Raw genomic sequence first — 23,514 nt, forward strand, 5'->3', positions numbered from 1 at the left:
TTTCCTAATGTTTTTTCTTTTCACCCCCGCAGGGTCTGCTCAATAGAACTAGCAAAACATTTGTGTTCTGTAAGCATGAAAACAAACTATTAGCCTGTCAGAATGTTGAAACAGAACACACCAGATGTGCATGAGAAAGGACGGAGCTTGTATTATGCATTTTTAGAGCTTGTTAAGAATCTTGTTTCAGAATATTTGATTCCCTTAGATCCAACAAAATATATTGAGGTAGAGCAGAAGTTCTGAAGCTAAAGCCAGAATCAGCAGCTGCAGTAAACTCACTAGTTACTGCATTGTCTCAGTTTACTAACAGGAGTAGGTATGACTAGCTCTGCTATATCTAGTGTGCACACTTCACAGCACATTTTATTTTAATTTCTTATATAACTATAAACAGTTCCACTTTTTAATATTCTCATTTGGCTTGTTTTCTCAGTACTTCTTTTTTATTTCATGAAATATATTTAAAATGTGCTTGAAAGAAATTTGGCTTCATTTTGCTAATTATTACCCCTTCACCCCTGTAAGAACTCTCTGAATATTTATTTATTTATTTATTTATTTATTTATTTTTGGTTTTTTGAGACCCGATTTCTCTGTGTAGCTTTGGAGCCTATCCTGGCACTTGCTCTATAGGTCAGGCTGGCCTTGAACTCACAGAGATCCGTCTGCCTCTGCCTCCTGAGTGCTGGGATTAAAGACGTGTACCAAAATTTCGTGTGTGTGTGTGTGTGTGTGTGTGTGTGTGTGTGTGTGTGCGGTCTGGGTGGGTGGGTGGGTGGGGGCTGTGTGTGTGTGTGTGTGTGTGTGTGTGTGTGTGTGTGTGTGTGTGTGTGTGTGTGTGTGTATGCATGCATATGGAAGCCTGGGATTGATGTTGGGTGTCCTCCTCAGTCACTCTCCACCATATGTTTTGAGACATGGTCTCTCACTAAGCCTGGTTAGGCTGGCTGGGCAGTGAGCTCCAGAGATCCTACTGTCTCTGCTTCCTTAAAGAGGTTGTCTCATGGTTTCTATTGCTATGAAGAGACATCATGACCATGGCAACTCTTCTACAGGAAAAACATTTAATTTGGGTGGCTCACTTACAAATCAGAGGTCTGCTTACATGAAGGCAGATGTGGTTCTGGAGAAGGAGCTGAGAGTTCTACCATCTTGACTCACAGACAACAGGAAGTGGTCTGAGACACTGGGTGTGGCTTGAGCATATATAAGACCTCAAAGCCTGCCTCCACAGTGTCACACTCCTCTAACAAGGCCACACCCACTCCAACAAAGCCACAGCTCCTAATAGTGCCACTCCCTTTGAGGGCTATTTTCTTTCAGACCACCACATTTCAATCCCTGGCCCCCAAAGGCTTGTAGACATATTTTAATCCAAAAATGCCTTCAGCTCAACTTCAAAAGTTCCCATACTCTATCATAGTCTCAACAATGTTTAAAAGTTCAAAGTCTCTTCTGATATTCATGTAGTTCTTAACTATAGTCCCCTATAAAATCAAAATAAAAAAAAACAGATCCAACAGGATATACATTACTATTCCAAAATATAGAGTAAGGAGCATAGAAAAACCAAAAACCAGCTGGATAAACTCCAAACTCTGCATCTCCATGTCTGATGCCAAAGTCTTCAGATCTCCAATTCCTTTCAGCTTTATTGACTACAATAAACTTCTTTCTCTTGGGTTGGTTCCACCCCTTTAGCAGCTCTCCTTGGCAGGTATCCCATTGCTCTGGCATCTCCAACATCTTAGGGTCTCCAAGGCAATCCAGGCTTCAACTTCACAGCTTCACACAATGACCTCTCAGCCTCCATTCAAGGACACCTCTGACACATGGTCTGGTTTCAGCTACTTTCCTTAATGGTGAAGGCAAATTCTATAACTCCTTTCTTCTATTCTTTTTTTTTTTGAAGATTTTATTTATTTATTGTGTATACAACATTCTGCTTCTATGTATATCTGCACCAGATCTCATAATGGATGATTGTGAGCCACCATGTGGTTGCTGAGAATTGAACTCAGGACCTCTGGAAGAGCAATCAGTGCTCTTAACCTCTGAGCCATCTCTCCAGCCCCTTTCTTCTATTCTTAACTCTAAAACCAGAGCCAAGTGGCTGAACCTGCCAAGTTCTGATGCTTATTGGGGTCCCCTCATTCAATTACATGGTCACCAGCTTTCTGTTTTCCATGGTTTCCTTCACTGCCTAAGCTTGGCTGTCTTGGAATTTGCTCTGTAGACCAGGCTAACCTCAAACTCAGATCTGCCAGCCTCTGCCTTTGGAATGCTGGGATTACAGGTATATATTACCATACCTGTCTCTAAGCTTTTCTTTCTTTCTTTCTTTCTTTCTTTCTTTCTTTCTTTCTTTCTGTCTGTCTGTCTGTCTGTCTGTCTGTCTGTCTGTCTGTCTTTCTTTCTTTCTTCCTTTCTTTTTCTTTTTTTTGTTTTTTGTTTTTTGTTTTTTGAGACAGGGTTTCTCTGTGGTTTTGGAGGCTGTCCTGGAACTAGCTCTTGTAGACCAGGCTGGTCTGGAACTCGCAGAGATCCATCTGCCTCTGCCTCCTGAGTGCTGGGATAAAGGCGTGCACCACCAACGCCTGGCTTCTAAGCTTTTCTTTAATTCCTTTTCACAAGTTGGAAATTTAGCTGGATGGGATCTTGCACTCAGGTCACTACTACCTTTATTCTTTTTTAAATCTGTTTATCTCCTTAAACATTTAGCTTCATTCTACTTCTTGGTGTTCCTTTTCTCTTCAAATTTTACGTTTTGTAATTTGCCTGGTTCAGCTTGTTTCTTTTCCTTATAAATCTTCATTAGAGTTACCACTAATAACCACATAACAGTCTATACTAGGCTGTTTTGAGATTTCCTCTGCCAATGGAATTAATCCAAATCTCTTCACTATACCCTCACACATACTCTTCAAAGGCAAAAGCAGCCACTTTCTTCCCCATAATATCACAAGAAAGATCAATAGACAGCATACCAAAATTCATTTTCTCTGAAACCTCTTGACCCATCCCTCCACAGTTCAAATCATTATCTGCATCATTGTCTTCCATGTTCCTATTAGTGCTTAAAACATTCTACTGCTTTCCTAACCCAAAGTACCAAAGTCCAAATTCTTCCAAGCAAAATCATGGGCCAGCCTGTCACAGCAATACCCCAACTTCTGTGTCATTTATGGTTTTTATTGCTGTGAATAGACACCATGACCACAGTCATTATTGTAAAGGAAAACAATAATTGGGGGTGGTTTACAGTTGCAGAGGTTTAGTCCATTATCATCATGAAGGGGAACAAAGCAGTGTGTAGGCAGACACAGAGCTAAAGAAGAAGCTGAGAGTTCTTCCATCTTGACTCACAAGCAACAGGAAGTGGTCTGAGACACTGGGTATGGCTTGAGCATATAAGAGAGACCTCAAAGCCTGTCTCCACAATGATATGCTTCCTCTAACAAGGCCATACCTACTCCAACAAAGTATACCTCCTCAAAATGCCACTTTCTTTGGGGACCATTTTCTTTCAAACTACCACAGAGGTGGTTGTATCTGATATAAGATTCATAAATGCTAAATTTATAAAAATTTAAAGTACTGTTCGGGTCTTGAAATAGTATTTTGTACTTCCATGTATTGCTTCTGCTACCAAAATTGACCTCTTAGGTTATATGAGGAAAAATGCAGAAACAATTTTCTACTCCCCATACTAGTTTAAACATTATTTATATATGAAAGAATCCATTAATGATTAAGTACTGTTATATTAATAGATTAATGCCGAGTATTAGTGGCACATGCCTTTAATCCCAGCACTCAGGAGGCAGAGGCAGGCGGATCTCTGTGAGTTCAAGGCCAGCCTGGTCTCCAGAGCGAGCGCCAGGATAGGCTCCAAAGCTACACAGAGAAATCGGGTCTCAAAAAAACCAAAAATAAATAAATAATAATAATAGATTAATTATGCGTGTCTTATGGATAATCCTGATGTGAACTTTGTTTCCTTTTTTCAGCCCTGGGGATGCGGTGTTGTTTCTTATACATGAATACCCTGAGTTCTCTCTTTACTTTCTTGGGTCTTGGATTATTTATTTTTTGTGTCTGTCTGCAGTGTTCTTTGCTTATTTGCATGGCATACTTTCTTATTTAGATATCATTTGAATAGGCCTACCATGACCATCCAGTGGAAAATAATTACTCTCAATGTTCCTTTATAGATATTTCATTATTTATAGACATTTCATTTAGGACTTAGCACACCTAGTATTATCATCATCTTTCTTTTCCTTTTTCTCCTTCTTCCTTCTTCCTTCTCCTCTTCCTCCAACATCTTCTTCTTCTCTTTCTTTTTCCTCTTCCTCTTCCTCCTCCTCTTCCTTCTTCTGTATGTATTCAGTTCCTACTATTAGAGCAAAGATTCCTTCATTTTCTGTTGCCTAGAATTTTCTCTTGTGGCCTAGAATGGTATCTGATCCAGGATAGTCACTCTACAAATATTTGTGCAACTAATGACCATTTAATGCAGAATTCAGTTGAAAGAAATTACAGTTAATAACTCCACTGAACCATGGGTTAAGGATAGTTTATACATTTAAAATATAATTGTGTTTATACTAATTGGGCACCTAGTTGTGCCCACTGGATATGGTGGTGGTTCTGAACAAGGAGGGAAAGTCTTTGATGTCATGGAACCAAGAGCTTTACTTTCTGCAGTTAGACAAATCAGCTTAACATCAGCACTTAACCATACCCAGATTTGTCTAGTCAAATGAAGAACACTTTTCTACTGTTCAGGCCTTTGTACAGTCTTAGTCCTTTGTCTTTATACCAGTTTTAAAAATTTCTTACCAAGCATTATTCTTCCAGCCACCTCTCTCACAATTACCTAAAATAGTGTTCTCAGTTATAGTCACAGATCATTGTTTCCTCAGATTCAAATGCCAGTTCTTAGTTTTTATAATTTCCTAAATCTAAAGCATGTTCAATTCTAACTAACTTCCTTCTTTCCTTCCTTTGTTGCTTGCTTGTTTGCTTGCTTCTTTGCTTTCTGTGGTAAAGGAGAAAAAAAAGAAAAGATAACATTAGAATGAAAGACTGAATCACACTTATTATGGAAGCAGTAGAGCGTGGAGAGGGAGAGAAAGGCAAGGAGGAAAGAAGAGTGTAAAACACAGAGAAGAAAGTAGACATCAAGTACATATCAGCAGAACAAGTCAAAGTCACAGTAATCTGTTATCTGTCCCTTCTGTAAAACAAAATAATGTTGAGTATACAGCTCTCAGCCTTGGCATTCTCCCCTACTGTGGCCTTAAGAGAACTCCATGACAGAGAAGTGAGGGCAACAAATCACTGAGGACCATAAATTCTTATCTACCAAATGTGTTTCGTGCTAACAAATGCTCAATAATTTTTTTTTTTTTTGGGTAATGTAAGCAGAGCTTAGTACAAACTAGATATTCAAAACGTTCATACTGTGTGTAGACCTAAGATTTATAAGATTCCTAAAGGTGGCTATTCATTTGCATGATTGCTTTAGGGGAATTTATATGTGCTTCCATATGTCAATTCTACCATTACGGTCCATTTGTTAAATAAGTGGGTAACTACTGAGTGCCAACTATGTTCTGGAAATTGAAAGATTAAAAGGCAGGTTACATTTTTTTGTTTGTTTTTGAGATAGCTTTTAATTGTGTGGCCTAGGAGTTCTGGAACTTGCTTTGTAGATCAGGCTGGTCTTGAACTCACAGAGACCCACCTGCTTCTGCCTCCATAGTGCTAAGATTAAAGGCATGCACCACCATCGCCCCGCTGACAGTTCACATTTTTAAGAAAATACATATTGACAGAAGAGACAGAGAAGAATAAACTTCAGTGTTAAAGTGCCATGGGTATTGGGAAATACACAACTTACTTATGAGAATGAGTAACTACTTCTTAGAATCAAATTATGTAAAGAACATAGCCATTGTGACATTAGTCATAGATGGACATTTTACTTCTTAAAGTGTGGACTATAGTCTAGGCAGAAGATATGGTTTCATTAATGTAAAAAAGTCAAGCAAGAGTGAGTGTGTTCAAGAAATTTTAAGCCCACTTTCTGTCATTTGGATGTGGAGTGTCATCAGATAGTGGTAGTTAATGAGGTTAAACACTGAGAGGTAGTGGGCCAGTCATAGGGGTCTTTTTGTGCTGTTCCACAGAGATTTTATCCTCTTTGTACATGAGAACCATTGAAAACCTTGTTCAGAATCATGAGCTGTGGTTTTCTTGTTAGAATGAATACTCTGCTGGCATGTAAGTCATGGGGTAGACATGTGAGGATATAGAAACTTAAACATAGACTACTACAGAGGCTATTGTAGTAGTCTAGATAACAGAGGAAAGAATACATTTTGCAATAGCAGTCAAGACAAAAGAAGGTTATTGAGGGATGTTGAAGAGGTAGAGTCAACAAGAATTACTAATTAAATATGAAGCACAAAGGAATCTGGAATGATTCTCTAATTTTGTTCGTATGAAATATAGTGAATTTTGTTTTAAAGACAAATACACAGGAAGTAAATGAGGTTTTGACATGACAGTCACCACAATGTAAAAATGGCAGAGGAAAAAACGTTTAGCTGATACATATTATGTATTAACATGAAGTAGTTTATGATTTTTAAAAAGGTGATCATTGTATATTTAAAGGCATTTAGCTTAAATCTAAATATAGAATAAAAGAGACATGACTTTTGTTTATTTGTTTATTTAAAACAAACAATGCCTGTATGAGAGCAACAAAGGAACAAACATGATGAAATAGTAGAAAGCACATAAATTTCTAATTCCAGTTGGAATTAGATATATCAGTTGGAAATGGACTATTCCAACCATAAGGCAGTTCATGAGGTACCGAGAAAGCAAGCTTTATACATTGTCTGTAGAAAAAACCTCTTAAACATACAAATTGTCTGAAGTAAAATTGTGGATAATTATATATCATGAAAACAAGTAAGAGTTAGGAGAATGTCATTGGCTATATTGATGCCAGACAAAATATATCTTTAAGATGAGAACTGATACTGGAGAAAAAGTTGGATAATCTATACTAATAAAAGTACGTACTCATCTATAAACATAGCCCCAAAATATATAAAATGGAATCAGAATTCAAAGGAAAAATAAAATGACTTTTAACAACATTCTGCTATACCCATAGATCAGTGTCTCGTTCAGCCATCATCAGAGATGCTTTCCCTACAATAGATGGGAACTAATAGAGAGACCCACAACTGGGCAATGTGCAGAGAGTGATAGACCTGGGGACATTTAGTCCTACATGGGATGTCTTCATCAAATCTCTTCCTGCAGGGGTCAGGGAATTATGCAGAAGAGGAGGCAGGAAGATTTTAAGAGCTGTAGGGGATGGATGATTCCAAGGAAACAGTGCAGACAAGAAAGACCTGACACACATGAGCTCACAGATACTGTGGCAGCATGCACAGGTCCTGCACAGATCCAGATAGGGTTGCAGGGATGCAGACATGAGCCCAACCCCAACCAAGAAGCTCTCTCCAGTTAACCTCTCACAGAGGAAAAATGGTTTTTTTCAAGGGAGTCTCACACTTCAGGGCAGGCCCATGCCCAGCAGAAAAATGAACTCCAAGGTATTGTTAGAGTTTTTTTTTTTTTTTTTTTTTTTCTCTTTTAACCTTACTGGTCTTTTGATTGTATTTTATGGTTTCTGATTTTGAGTGTGTGTGTGTGTGTGTGTGTGTGTGTGTGTGTGTGTGTGTGTGTGTATGTGTGTTTCTTTTACTCTTTTTTAGTTTCTTCTTTTGTTAGTTTATTTTGGTTTTTATCCTTGCTTTTTTTATTTGCCTGATTGTTTTCTTGGTGTGGGGATAGTTGGGCGGGTGAGAGAGATGAAACCCTGATCAGAATATAGTGTTTGAAAATTATCTTATTTTTCAATAAAAAATTTTAAAATTCAAGATAATTATGGTATACTTTAGCATTTTATATTAAGACTTGTAAAAATTGTGTTTGTGTGTTTGGCTCTCTCCTTCCAGTTTGACTGAGAATTGACTTCCAGACTTACATGGCTGTTACCAGAAGTCTGTTGTTTTTAGGCTGTTGCTGGTTTTGGAGTTCCTGGCTCTGTGTCCTTTCCATATGTTAGCACACAGCATTGTAGCTTCTCCAAAGCCAATAAAGAAGAGAGTTCCTCTAGGACAGGGACTTTAGTGTTATATAATGCAATCTTGGGCACATCTCATTTTGTTTTAGTTAGAAGGCAGGTTGCCTGCCTCATCCACACCCGGTGGGAGGAGAGCACCCAAGGTCATGAATTAGAAATGGGGACTATAGCAACCACCCTAAAGTCTGTCTGCCACATTTTGTTTCCTGTTTTTTCACATGGGATTCATGTTTATTTTAGTCATTAATTTTGCTAGTTTTTAGATGCTGTAATAATTTTGGATTTTTCTGATTTTTCTAACCAGATTCCATTGGTCGTGACATCCCTAAAATGCTTGAATTATTTAAAACTGGACATGAAATTGTGGTAGATGAAGAAAGGCAGAACTTTCTCAGCACCAAAATAGCAACAGTAAGTTATAGTTGCCTGTCTTTTGTTCTGATTCCCCTCAAGCAGCATACCTGACATTTGAACTTGCTTTTGAACCAGCTTCAAATACACATGTAAAGACTCTTATTCTGTAAGTTGAGCTACCAAGTTTAATGGTATTTGAGAGTTTCTTCCTCCAGAGCATGCTGTAGCACAGGTGCATGCATGCACACGTGTTTATGTTTATATACACAAACACACACAACTTGTAGTTTTTTCCTGTGTTATGTGCTACTCGCTGGCATTTGCTTGTATTTTGCCTAATCTGTTTGTTCTAACATACAAGTTCTTGTCATTTAATATTTAAGTTTTTAAGAGTTTTAAGGTAAGGCTTGGATCTTATACATCTTCATATAATGTACATATTTAGTACTATATAATGGATTAATTTGCCTTATTTCAATTAATTGTGTCTGGTTAGTGTTTTACAAGTTGTTTATATACTTATAGAACACGCTGGAGGTCAGTTTCTGTTACCATTTTTAGGGCATTAATATAGGTGTGTTAGAATTATAGAGCTGTGTTTCTAAATAAATAAGCATTCGAGCCATTAAAATGATTATTATGTCATTTGCAACTGTTTTTGTACTGAAGACTCTCCAAAGATACCTGTTAATGACTTTAGGAATAGTAGTAACTTACTGATAAAAAGATTTAATGCCTTCCAAGTGTCTTGTGCTATTCTAAATTCTTGTTTGTTAAATTTTTTGTTGAGCTTTATTTCTAATATTGTATATTACATATATAATTATATATATTTTATTATAATATAATTATATAATTGTCCTTTCACTTTCTTCCCAGAAGCCCTCCAGTACTTCCTCCCAACCCAACCCTCTATTCTTTTCCAAATTCATGGCCTCTTTGTGTGTATCTGTGTGTGTGTGTGTGTGTGTGTGTGTGTGTGTGTGTGTGTGAGACCATTCATGTGCATGCACTAGAGCAAACAGGTGCTTGAATGTGTGTATGTTCCTAAATATATAAATACAACTTCCTGAGTCCATATGATGTTACTTATGTGTCTATGTTTTTGGGCTGAGCATTTGGTATTGAATAATCAGTTGGTGTGCTCTTCTCTGGGGAAGACTATTTCTCCCACTCTCAGCATTAATTGCCTTGGTTCTTTGTCTAGTATTGAGGCCGCATGAGCTTTTCCCGCATGCCATTGATGTCATCTCTTTTTAGGTCACATCTAGGCAGCCATGTTGGTGAGACTTCACAAGTGTAGGTTTTCTGACATTTCTAGGAGACATAGTCTCACAGCAAACTTCCTGTTCCTCTGGCTGTTACAATCTTTCACCCCATCTTCTGCAATGCAGGAGTTGTGTTGTAGATATATCAAATGGAACTCAAGCTCAAAGAGGTAAAAGCATCATCACCTCCATTTTATAGATAAAAGTAAAGAAGGCCACAAGGTTGAAAACTTTCTCAAGGTCTCTTAGCTAAAAAGGAGGGAAATGGGTAGCTATTGGACCTTAGCAGTGTCTTCAAGCATGTAGGCTCTGTACTCTGCTCACAGAGTTAAGATAATTTGAATAGGTTTAGCTTTTCTTTCTCCCCTCTTGTTTTACTCTAAGGAGGAATTTCACATCATAGCCAATAGTTGGTAGTCCAAGCTAACTGAACCACATCCACTGTAGATTGTCTAGACAAAGCACTCCACTCATTTATAATAGGAACACTTGCCTTAGAAAGGAAGCAGAGCAGATCTGTGCACCCATTGGTAAGTCCCACGTGTCACATTATCTTCGAGGCTCAGCTCTCATTTACTTGGCCTGAGCTCTGCTAGACTCCGATGTTGAAATTTCCTTGTTCCCAAAGGGCCTTGGCAGTACTGCTTGTTTCATAAGGTTGACAGTGTTGTAATCCAAGTACAAACACACAAGAGCCCAAATGCAAAACTCCAGAGATTCTTCTGGAACTGTAGCAACTTGTCTGATACTTGTCATGCTGTGTAAGGTGGACCTTAGGCAAGTTTCTCAATGTTGTGTTTCCATGACCTTGTCTATATAGTCTAATAATGTCTATTTCACATACATTTTAAAATGGTAACATTTATCATCACTATTATTTTTGTCTTTGAACATCATAGAATACACTTATAAAACTCTTCCTAGCTGGATTAAATCTGCTTTTTCTTAGGTATAATTTTAGTATATTCTGTAGTTAATAGTTTAATAGGTTCTAAAGTATAGGAAACCATGATGTCTCATTCTTTTCTGTTTTTTTGTTTTGTTTTGTTTTCTTATGAGTTACCATGGTAAAATATGGGCCCTAAATCAGACTGTGAGACACTTGGAAGCTTTTTGTCATACTTAAAAAAAAAAAAATAGATGTTCGTGTGTTTAAAGAAAATCTGCTAAATACTACTGCAATGCTTTGATATAGTAGAAGATTAGTGGAATGGATTTTAGATTCGTATTGTTGTGATTTTAATCTAATTTCATGCTTTTGAAACAGTAGTAACACCTGTGTTTCATTACATTCTTGGCCTCTATTTTTTTTCTCTATTTGCTGTTTCTCCATATACAAAATGATAGTAATGGTTAAGTTTTACTTAGGCTAGGAAGGAGTAAATGTGATAATAACAATAGCTAGGTAGCAGAATACTTCTAGATAAGATGATGTAACAGAGGCATCATTGATCCTCCTACCAAAAGCAGTGAGAAGTACCCTCAAATCAAACTAGATAGAAAGAAAGCATAGTGTGCTATCATTTATGAACATAGACATAAAAAATTGAACCTACTATTAACAAATATTTTGACTCCCTAAGTCCATTTTCTATTTCTGTAACAGAATGCCTGAGACAGTGATATTAGATAAAAAAAGAGTGGCATTGTCCAAAAGTCTGATATTGCTCAATGGGGAGGACTTCATGCTACATCTTGTCATAGCAGAAGAATGGAAGGGTGTGTGTGCAGTCTGTGCTGAAGAGGCAAGACATGAGAAGGTGCCTTACTTTATAACAACACATTGTCTGTAAGACAGTTATGGCTAATAACTTCACAGGACCTCACTGCCCAGCACTGTCACAGGAGCAGTCAAATTTCTGCATGAGTTTTGGAGGGGACCAATTCTGTTTAAACTATGGGAGTGACCAAATAGTTATTTGAGGAATTCAAGGTTGGTTTAACATTTAATAGTTACTCTAATTCATAATATTAGTGAACTGAAACCCAAACTTTCATGTGCTTTGAAATGAGGGGTGATGTTGCAGACAAATATCCAAATGTTTTTGGTGACTTTTCTTGGAAAAAGTATGGTTTACCAACTCCAGGTGTTTTAAATTGACTGGAAATCAGTTGTCCACACAGTTCTATCTTTTCTGATTATGGATTGTAAAAAGTATTTGCAAATCATGTCTGGTAAATCCTGAATTCATAAAAGGCTTCCTAAATTCAGTAAACTACTTATTATTTTTACACTGGCAGAATATTTGAGCACTTAAATGAGATGGGACAGATGGCAATCAAACATGACATGATCGTCAATATCTTTAGTCACTGAGTCAGTGTAAATCAAAACACGAGGACTTTCACTATATTTCTACTGGATGAATAAGACTACTCCTCTATACCCGTACCAAGGGTTGGTGAGGACATAGTGGACTGGACCACTTACACACTGTTTGTGGGAAAATTCCATTTTTTAAATGATGCAATCTCACTGGCAAGCAGTTAAGTGATTTGTGAAGAAGTTGAACTTCCTCCTGCTATTCTGCTATTCCACATTTAGCCATGTATTCAGGAGAAATGAAAACACATGTTTAAACAGAGATTTTGAAACAGATGTGTTTATAATATTCCCAAATTGGAAACATTCTAAATATCCATGACAGGATACATATAAACAAAAGTGATAAATAAACTCCATACATGCTAATGTATGCTGAGCAAAAAAAGCCAGGAAAGGGGAGTATGTATTGTATGATTCTATTTATATAAAATTCTAGCAAATGTTAGCTAACTTCTTTGATAGAAAAAATGACTAGTGGTTACCTTGGGGACAGAGATGGGTGAGGAGGGGCAGGAAGTAGGCATTACAAAGCAACATAATGAATTTTGGAAATGATTAATTTTCTTGACTAGTGGTGGTTCCATGAGTGTAAACATATGTCAGAACTAAATTGTATACTTTAAGAATGTGTACATATAAGATTTTAAGAATATGACACATATTCTTAGGAGAATGGTTCCATCGTTAAGAGTACCTGTTGCTCTTCCAGAGGATTTAAGTTTGATTCTCAGCATCCATATAGAGTGGCTCACAACTGCCCCTACTTCCCTGGACTGCCCCTTTCTAGCCTTCTTGGGCATCTGCACATCCATCCACCCACACACATACATATAAATAAAAGTAAAATAAATCTTATAAAATTGCTAGTTCCATATTGCTTTTATTCCAATCATCCCCCTAATTCTTCACAAATATAAACTTCCACACAAATGAAATTTTTAAAAAGATTTTCACTGTGCTATTTTCTAGTATATAAGACCAGAAATATGCATTTCATTTATCTCAGATTACCAGGAATCTCATGTGTTCTTAAAAACTAACCCCAATTCACAGCATTTCAGATAATGAAGTAAAATGAAACACCATGCATTTCTTGGAATCCATTGTTATATAAATCCTTAACCCTAGTCAGTTTCTTTCCTCCCCAAAAGAAGAATGCTGAATAGAGAGAATATCTTTACCCTGGGTTTGCTTTAAGTAAGAAGGTGCTATGCAAACACAGGAAGTCTGGCTTCTGTTAGTGGCACAGAATGTGTTATATCCAAAACACTTTATTTCCTCCCTGTTACTTTGCTCTCACTCCCTTTATTATGCCTGTGTTCCTTCCATTCATCCCATGAGTTAGTAACTCAGGTTAATAACACAGAATACTAGCATGAATAAGGCGATCTTATTAGTGGTCCCTACATGGGCTGATGGCACTGTTGATTCTTTGCCCTTCAGTGTTTGCTTCTTCCTTACTATCCTTTCATCACAGAGTACATGGACTTATCCTGGAAATCTTCCAGTGTTAACAGCTTCCTAACTGTGGGTATAGTACTATGAGTAAACCCCAAAGTGCTTGCCTTCAAATGTTGAGAATATAGATGATACATAAATATATGTCTGTGCTTAAGTAGCAGCGGGGATGGCATGGTAGTGGTGGGGGGTATGCATGTGTATTAATAAGGGGGGTTTGGTTAGGGAAGGCGTCCCTAAGAGGTGACATTTGCATGGAAGCTGATTTTAGAGATCAGATTATGAAGTTATAGGGAAGGAAGGTAATCTTGGGAGAGGGAGGAGCAGATTGAAGGTTCTGAGGAAGAAAAGGCCTGGGGTGTTACAGAAACAAAGTGTTTCTTCTGGGTGTTAGAACAAGTTAAAATACAGTGCCCATAAAGGAGGATATGCCGAGACATTCTGAGAAAGTGGTACAAACACAAGCAAATAACTATTTTGACATAGGGGTGCAAAGAATTGTGGCTTTTCTTAGCAATATGTCCCCCAAGTAGTTCCTCTTATTAGGAAAAACTTTTGTCCAGAGGCTTTTGACCTCAGTAACCTTTTTGGGGATAACAGTGGACTTCTGGTGGCATGCAGAGCAGTTGTATATACGTGTGTACATTCCTCTTCATCAAGTGGTTGTGTTGGTCATGACTCAGAGATTCAAATTATTCATTAGTTTGTTGGATCTTACATGTCTACTATATATCAGGTACATAATATATTTATTAGAGGTAAATCCATCAATAAAATAGATGAAAATCTCTGTCTTCATGGAATGTATGAGCCCTGACTATAATGCTCACATGCATATCCTGTATGTATATATAGAATGTGTGAACCCTGACCATATCCCTCCTGTGCATATCCTGTATATGGAATTCTGAACCCTGACAGTAACCCTCATGTTCATGTCCCATTTATATATGGGATATATGAACCCTGACTGTAGCCCTCACATGCATGTCCCATATATATGGAATGTGTGAACCCTGACCACATCCCTCATGTGCATATCCCATATATATGGAATGTGTAACTCTTGACCTTAGCTCTCACATGCATATCCCATATATATGGAATGTATGAACCCTTATTGTAGCCCTAACGTGCATATCCCATATACACAGAATATAGAATGAGAGGTCCTTCTTCTCCTGTTCTTTGTCCTGGTTCCCAGGATGAATAGTGAGGCCTTGTCTTCTGGTTCAGAGGAGATGAAAAGAAGTGTAGCCAGAGGTTAATAGTATATACTAAGGCATCCAACTAGCTTTACACTGACTCTCTTTGTATTTTGAACATTTGTAGTAACATTACTGTTTTTATCTCCAGAAAAGAGATATTTGCTCATCTCTGATACTCTGAAATTATTTGACATTAAAAATAATTGTTATTAGCAAGGAGACTCATATTTAAGAGAAGGAGAAGCAGGAAGGGGTCCCCTTTTCCCGTTCATCTCCTCCAGTGGCAGGATGTGAGCCACCGGCAAGGAGGGATGCCAATAAGGCATCTGATAAGTCGTTTAATATATATAGATTTATGATAATTAAGACTGAGCTAGCAGATGAGAAGTCCTAATCATTGGCCAAGCAGCATTGTACCTAAAAAAAAATTGTTATAATTTATACATTTTATATTTATTTTCAGATTTAGTTTTCTTTCTCTCAACCTCTTTTTTCCCCACTTCTAATAATCTCTTGAATTTTTACAGTTTTTTTTTATTGTCATCTACTTCTATTTCTGTACTGTTCCCTGTTTTTTGGTTGTCTAACAACATACCAGAAAGATGGAAAAGAATTAAATTGTGGCATGTGCCTATAATCCTAGTACTGGGGAACTGGAGACTGGAATGTAGACAAAGTTTCTGTCCCACCTGGTCCCACAGCCGTTTAGCCCCAAGTAAACACACAGAGGCTTCTATTAATTATAAACTGTTTGGCCGATGGCTCAGGCTTTTTATTGGCTAGCTCTCTCTTAATTATTAACCCATTTCTATTAACCTATGTTTCATACTTGTTACGATAAATCTTTCCGCCAAAAGCCGCCTAAGCCCCACTGCCACCTGTGTACTTTACGCCATCCGCCCACCCAAGTTAGGCCCAAATGAATACACAGAAACTTGTATTAGGTTCAAAACTGCTTGGCCAATGACTAGGATTTCTCATCTGTTAGCGCAGTCTTAATTATCATAAATCTATATATTTTATAAGACTTATCGGCCGCCTTATTGGCGTCCCTCCTTGCTGGTGGCTCACATTGTGCCGCTGGAGCAGGAGCGGAGGGGAAAAGAGAGCCCTTCCTGTTTCTCCTTCGCTTAAATATGAGACTCCTTGCTATGTCACTTCCTGCCTGGATCATCACTTCTCTACTACATTTCCCAGAATCCTCTTTGACTCCTAGTCCCATCTACTTGCTGTCTCATTGGCCAAACAGTATTTTATTTAACAATCAATAAGATAAACATACACAGTACATTCCCCATCACATACTGGAGAATGCCCAATGTTCTATCTTCCTGGTAGCTACATGGCACCTCCCTGGTGGCTCCTCTCTCTTTCCTCTTCTCAGAATTCTCCTAGTCTGGTAGCCCTGCCTGTACTTCCTGCCTGACTACTGGCCAATCAGCATATTATTAAACCAGTAAGAGAAACATCTATTCACAGAATACAGAAGGACATTCCCTTATCACTGGAGAATTCCCTGGGCTCTGGCTACCCACTGTTGCTAAATTGTTGAGCTTCATGTTCAATAAGAGACTGTTTCAAAAAATAAGGTGGAACATGATTACAAGAGACACCCAGCGCTGACCTCTGGCCTCACACATAGGCCCCTGTGTTCACATAGCCTGCACATATACACACACATGCCCGTGAAGTGAAGTCTATAATAGAAAACAGAGTGTTATTAAGAAATTACCTGAGCTGGGCATGCTAGTGCATGCTTGCAGCCCCAGCACTTGTGTGGTTGATGGAGGAAGATCAAGTTTCTGCACAGCAAGGGCTACACAATGAGACTCAGCCTCAAAAAACAAAAAAGAACAAAAAAAGTACTTATTTTTAAAACATGAATGCCATTGTATTTATATTCTAAAAGTTACATTTATTTAACTTATTGATATATGATTAGAATATAAAATCCAGAATATTTGAGAATAATTTCAAAAACTTTACTAGAAATGGTTGAAATTATGAAGAGTATGCGTTAATGCATTTATATAATAGCTTAATTCTGACATTAAATTATCAAACACTGAAGCAAAACAACTTTATTAAACCTTTACAGTCACATAAATACCAAATTTTGAAGTGTTATGAACAGTAATGTTATGGGCAATCAAACCTAAGCTTGCTTTCTGTGAAAGAAGAAAGAGGGCAGACAACATAAATCTGTTTACATAGAGCATGTCAAACCCTGGTTTAACGAGGATGTCTTGTCTGGCTCTCACGTGTATTTGGAGCTTTGAACTGTGTAGTATGGCAGCAGCAGTTCCTTTGATGTCCTATTTTTTGTGTTCTTTTTAAAGCTGAAGACATGTTTGAAGTTGTAGACATGGTCCATGCATGGGTATCACTCTACTTGTTTACATAATAGTGAGATGTCTTGAGGCAAGAATGTTCTCTGCCTGGCTTTGATAGAAGCTGAAGTGTAATGTAACAAAAATAAACAAGCACAAGGTATGGGCATGAATGCAGTCAGACCCTGCGTTGAGTGAGTTCTCAGGACAGTGAACACATTGGAACAGCAAAAGTGACCAGTTGGAGTTCAGATAGACAAAGTGTAAACATTGTAGGATTTAGAATTTAAAGATTTATTTTACAGCATCTAGGTCATAAAACAGTGGATAGCTAAGAATACTGTTTGTCAGATGCCTCAGTGAAAGGGAGCAAGCCATTGGCTCATGGCTCATGGCTCATGGCCATATTCTGTTATTTCCCCTCATTCTTTCTGGCCAATTAACTTTTCCTTGTGTTATTTTTCATGTAGTACAGTGTATTTGTGTCACAAATGAGGAGGTTATAAAGAGTAGACAATGTACTGTAGAATGTAAAATATAGGAGGTGGAGCATGTCAGTAGTAGGTCTGAGATTTCCAAGGGTGCAGTGCTAAGACAGAGGAGAAACTGTCTTCACCCAAGATCCCAGCACCCACTTCAAGTACTCAAAACTACCAGTAACTCCAACTCCCGGGATCTGATGCCTGTGGTCTCCCAGGCACACATACTCACATGCACATAGACACACAGACACACAAATGACACATAATTTATAAAATACAACTTAAAAATATGATCTTTTAACAAATTCAAAATTAATACTCATATATGACCCTTAAAACTGAAGGCCTGAATACTGCAATATGGCCCAGCCTTTTACTGAAAATGCCAATCCCAAAATACTAGGTGTTTACACATAAGCCTGGGAGGGCCCCATCCCACGTGACATGGTGTCACCATAGTGTACACTCTGCCTTTTCCACTGAGTGCAGCTATGAGAAAACCTGGACAATGTATGGCCTTCTGGCTGAGGACTAGGAAGACGACACCTTAGCAGTTTGGAGGAGACCTGAATGAGAAAAAGCACCAAGCTGACACTGTGTCATCCTTGTCTCCCTCTGTTGGTATCAGACCAGTTCTCAGCAGAGCTGGACTTCAGGCAGTGAACATGAATGCAGCCACAGGCTGTATATGAACTCCTGAAGTTAAAAGTGGAGACTACAGACCAAAGAGTTAAAGAATTTGAAGATAGGTCACAGAAGCTAGTCAAATTGGAAAGCAGACCCCCTCCCAACGAACAAACAAAACAAACAAATAAGTAGAGAGCTCATGGGACAATGACAGGAGATTGAAGCTTCCTGTCAGTGGAGCCCCAGAAGGAAAGGAAGAAGCATCCTGCAGAAAATTAACACATGCTTTTGGAGAAGTTAGAACTTCTGCCTGTCCAGGCTCACAGCAGAGGGCAGCCACTCTGGAAAACAGCTTGGTGTGGTTTACAGAGCCAGCCTTGCACTGACAGTGCACCCCGGCTCTTCTGCCCAAAGGTTAAGCCCATAGCAGTAAAATGCATAATGTGAAACTAAGACATTCATTCACAGGTCTCTGAACATGCATGCTTACACGCCGGTCAAGTGTCTCTTACTGGAAATACTGAGCAACCAGCAGTATTTCTGTGGTTTTGTTGCTTGTTTCGTTTTAACAAATTTGGAATATTTGCATACTTGACTTGGTGAGTTTTTATAACCTGAAAATCTAGAGCATTCCAAAATGCAAAATTTAAAGCATCATTTTGGTACTCCAAAGTTTCAGATTTTTTTTTTTTTTTGGGGGGTGTGATGGTGTATTATCTGTAATCCCAGTACTTGGGAGACAGTGCAGTAAAAGACTTTCTGAGAGCTTAGGACAGGTCTAGGTTGATGACAGAGTTCTCTGTCCCTCTGAGACCTGTAGCTGTTTGGTCCCAAATAAACACACAGAGACTTATATATTAATTATAAACTGTTTGGCCGATAGCTAGGCTTCTTATTGTCTAGCTCTCTCTTAATTGTTAACCCATTTCTATTAAACTGTGTATTGCCACAAGACTGTGGCTTACCTGTAATGAATGCTCTGGCATGTTATTCCTTCAGCAGCTGCATGGCGTCTCCCTCATAGCTCCTCTCTGCCTTCCTCTTCCCAGCTTCTTCTAGTCTGGAAGCCCCGCCTATACTTCCTGTCTGACTACTGGCCAATCAGCATTTATTCATCAACCAATAAGAGAAACATATATTCACAGAATACAGAAGGACATCCCCCATCACTAGGCCACATGACGAGTCCATGCCAGCTCATGAGTGTCCATCTGTCTCAAACGGAAAAAGATTTGGGAGCATTTCAGAAGTTGTTTTTATTTTATTTTATTTTACTGTTTTGAGGCAGGGTCTTTTGTGTGTATCACCAAGTGGCCTCAGAACACCTTTTGAGCTCCTGCTTCTCTAGCCTCCACCTTGGAGCACTGGCATTACAGGAGTGGACCACCACGCCTGGGTTAAGCATGCTTCAGACTGCATTTATGGCCTTGTGTGTGGCAGTCAAGACCTTTGCCAACTGAGCTACAAATCCAGCTCCATGTTTTAGATTTTGTGATTAGGGATCCTCAGCCTATAACTGTAAACTCATGCCCTGTTTGGATGGACTGAAACTGTCTCTGGTACTTTCATACAGTGCAACCCTACTCAGCAATAAGAAGTTGTAAACTGTTGATAGACATAAATGCTCAGATAACTCTCAAAAGGTTACACACAGACATAAAAAACAAAGACAACAAAGGAAGAAAGGCAAATTGGATTTCATAAAGATTAAAACTTGACACTGGCAGCTTAGTGCAACCTCCATCCATGTGTGCAATGTTTCTCTCTAAAATATATTGAGAATTTTGCCACTAAATAGTGAAGATACAAATTTTAAAGTGAATCAAGCTTCAAATACATCCCTCTGTAAAGAAGACATATAAATGACTCCAAACAATGAAGACATACTAAGCAGCAAGCCATCAGGAAAGTACTAGTTAAAATCAGTGAGACACCGGTTCATACCTTTTAGGATAGCTATTGTCAGTGTGTGTGTGTGTGTGTGTGTGTGTGTGTGTGTGTGTGTGTGTGTAAAATAAGTGTTAGTGAAAAGTGGAGAGGCTGGAACTCTTGGCACATTACTAGTGGGAATATGAAATGCTTCAGTCACCATCAAAATGATATGTCAGTTCCTTGAATGGCTAAATAAAATTACCATATGATGCAATTCTGTCTCTAGATATGTTGTAAGGAGAACAGAAAGACTCTAACTATAAGTATATCTATACTGATATCAACTAAATACAGTAGCCCAACAACTAATCAGCTCAAAGGTCCATCAGCAAAATATGACATGTGCATAGAACAGAGAACATCAGAATATCTTAATGAAGAAGTTCTGGCATATGCTTGTGTTTGAATCTTGAAGACACATTAGGTGGAATAAGATAGCCAAAGGACAAATATTGTAGGATGCCACTTTTGTGAGCTACCTAGAAGAGTACAATTCAGAGACAGTAGGCTGGGATTTGCTGGGGCTTTCGAGAAGTGGAGAGTTGCTGTTTAATGGCTTGCATACTGTTTTATTTGTATGGTAGTTTTGAAAACATAGAACTGTATTGACAGTGCAGTGGTTGTCAGGAGTTAGGGGTGCCTACTATATGGATTCTTGAGAGTTACAAGGAGGGTCTTCTTTATTTTGGCCTCTGTATTCTGTATTAGTATAGTTATTGCTAAATGCATGCATGAGTTACAATTCACAAAGCTATATTCTCCAGAAGGCCAACTCTGCTCCCTCTCAGTTTAAATATATAATCTTCAAAGTATGAAAACATGTGGGCGCATAGCTTGTTAAAAGTTCTCATGTTTGGTGGGTAGAGATTTGAGTCCATCCATTAGTACCAACATTAAGGATAATTTTTTACTTACTTTGTTTCTTTATGAATAAATAAAGTATATCTTGTAATTTATGCAGAATCTTAATGGTCTGGTTTTATAACCTTTTATCTTATTTTTTGAGATGCTGGGGACTGAATTTTCGACCTCACACATGCTAGGCAAGTACTCTCATTGAGCTATACCCTCAATCCTGATCTTGGAATTTTTTTAAAAAATTGTATGTTTTTATTTACATATAAGAGTGTTTTTCCTGCATGTATGTAACACAGTGCTTGCACAGATGATGTGTATGAGGCCAGAGGAGGATGCAAGCTGCCATGTGGGTGCTCAAAAGATAAGTGTTTTTAACTGCCGAGTCACCTCTGCAGCCCCTGGGTTTTCTAATTTTAAATACTGAACAAAAGCCAGTTGTTCATTGGGGGAATAGATGTACCTAAAAAGGTATTTGGAATATACTGAGTAGCATAGCTAAGACTGCAGAGAGAACTTAAAATCCCTGTCATCACCGTGACACTTGAGCCCTTTTCAGCACTGTCCTGCTCCATGCATGTGCTATTTTGGTTTCTGTATTCCTGTTACATACTGAGTTTGGTATCCTTAACATTGTGTCTTAAGCCCTCTCCTATGTCATAAAAATTTCTGCAAAGAATTTTAATAGCTGTTTTATAGTCTCTTGTGTAGATATAATTTATTTGACCTCATTCCTTTTGTTGGGCTTTTAGATTGCTGCTAATGTCTCATTGCATTGCCTCTAAGAACATGAATTTACATTTCTCATACACACAGAATATATTCTATGTCTGTATAAATGCATAGTTATTTATTGAATAGAAGTCCACATTTATTGAAATTAAAACTTGAAATATGTTTTCCCATTCCCTGCTTCCAGCTGTGCTCAGTACAACTTCCCCTCTGTTAGGCACAAGCATGGCAGGCAGATATCACGGCTCTGATAGCTGTTCATGGTTGAAAGGGCAGTTATTCCAGTGTCTAATACTGGTCTCCTCTCCAGAGAGGCCCTAAGCTGTCTTTGCCTCCAGCACCATTTTTGGGCCTGATAACTAGACTGTGGGTATAGATAGACCTGCCGGAGTGTGAAGGGAAAGCTGGATGCTCCTGCTTACCTGGGAGTATTCACAGTCCCTGTATTGTTGGTGCTTTCTGGCCACCTCTTAGTGGTTAGAACTCTATATCACAGGGTCTACCGGCAGCCTCCTTAAGGGGTCCCAATCTCCCCATGGGAGGTGTCTGGAGCCTTGCCATATTTCCTGGCTTCTGTTTCTACTTTGAATTGACGAAAAGACATTAGGTGGCCTTAACCATTGCTATCTTTCTTTTATGGAGTATATAAGATAATATATTTTCTATTTTTGTTTCCAGATTTGGGCCCTGTCATCAGCCATAAAGAACTTGTTTCAAATGCATGCATAAAATTTATAACAGCTGTTGAAATTGTTGCTAGGAATTTTTCCTATTGTTATTTTTAAATGGCAATGCAATTCGTAGCCAAACAAAACATTTTGCCTCATCTGCATAATAGACACATAATAATAAGCTAAGTCTATTGGATAAAAAACCTCATGTTCATGGAGGGATACCTTGCTTAGCTTAGATACAGGGGAAAAGGTCTTTGTCCTGCCTCAAGTGATGTGACAGACTTTGTTGATTCCCCATGGGAGGCCTCACTCTCTAAGGAGTGGCTGGGGGGGCCGGGGAGAAAATAGGGTGAGTGGGAGGACTGGAGGAAGAGGGAACTGGGACTGGTATGAAAAATAAGATTGTGGGTTTTTTGGTTTGTTTGTTTGTCTTGTCTTGTTTTGTTTTTAAAGCCTCATGTTCTTTTAAGTAAAAGGGCACCAACAAAAACTCTTGCTCTAGAAGGAAGTAATGGTTGCTTCTGCTCAGTCACTTCTTAAATGTCTCTCTGCTGTTTTTGGTGCCACAGCCCAGCAAACCCAGCTCTGGGCAAAACCCAGCTCTCTACCTGTCCTCATAAAGGAAGTTTTGTTGGAACACAGCTGCGCTCACTTACGTATTCTTTTAGCTTCTGCTTTGCCCCAGCAGCCTTGAGCAGTTGTAACAGAGTCCATATGGCTTGCAAAGCCTTACACGTTTACTATCTCACCATTTACAAAGAAAGTGTGCCAAGTCCTGTTTTTTATGTACTTCCTCCAGAATTCTTTCTAAGGCAGATAAGATATGTGATTTATCAGCTTAGCAACATTAAGTCACTTCTTACTGTTGGTAAGATAAATCCTGAAATCTTTACAAGTCTCTTTGCAACCAATCTCACACCACTATATTAACATCAAATTCTCTGTTTCCTGGTATAACTTGAAGATCAGTTTTAAAAGTTTGGTCCCCGGATTTACTTTGTTGAACCTACATAGTGATTTGATTTGGTTTTATTGAAATTGGCATTTTAAAGCTAGAGAGTGTCTCATGGAAATCCAAGTTACTAC

The 23,514-nt window shown here is 38.4% G+C and overlaps 1 protein-coding gene across 2 annotated transcripts in view; it reads left to right on the plus strand.

Annotated features, from left to right (window-relative positions):
* The window catches only part of LOC100760353 (39S ribosomal protein L1, mitochondrial), a 63,236-nt gene that overhangs the window by 33,791 nt on the left and 5,931 nt on the right, over positions 1-23,514 (plus strand). For both annotated transcript variants that reach the window (XM_027387674.2, XM_027387675.2), the window contains exon 7: positions 8,487-8,593. In XM_027387674.2, the coding sequence (XP_027243475.1) occupies positions 8,487-8,593 (107 nt within the window). The remainder of the gene's footprint in view (positions 1-8,486; positions 8,594-23,514) is intronic.

The sequence above is a fragment of the Cricetulus griseus genome, assembly GCF_003668045.3.
Source record: "Cricetulus griseus strain 17A/GY chromosome 1 unlocalized genomic scaffold, alternate assembly CriGri-PICRH-1.0 chr1_1, whole genome shotgun sequence".
Taxonomy (NCBI): domain Eukaryota; kingdom Metazoa; phylum Chordata; class Mammalia; order Rodentia; family Cricetidae; genus Cricetulus; species Cricetulus griseus.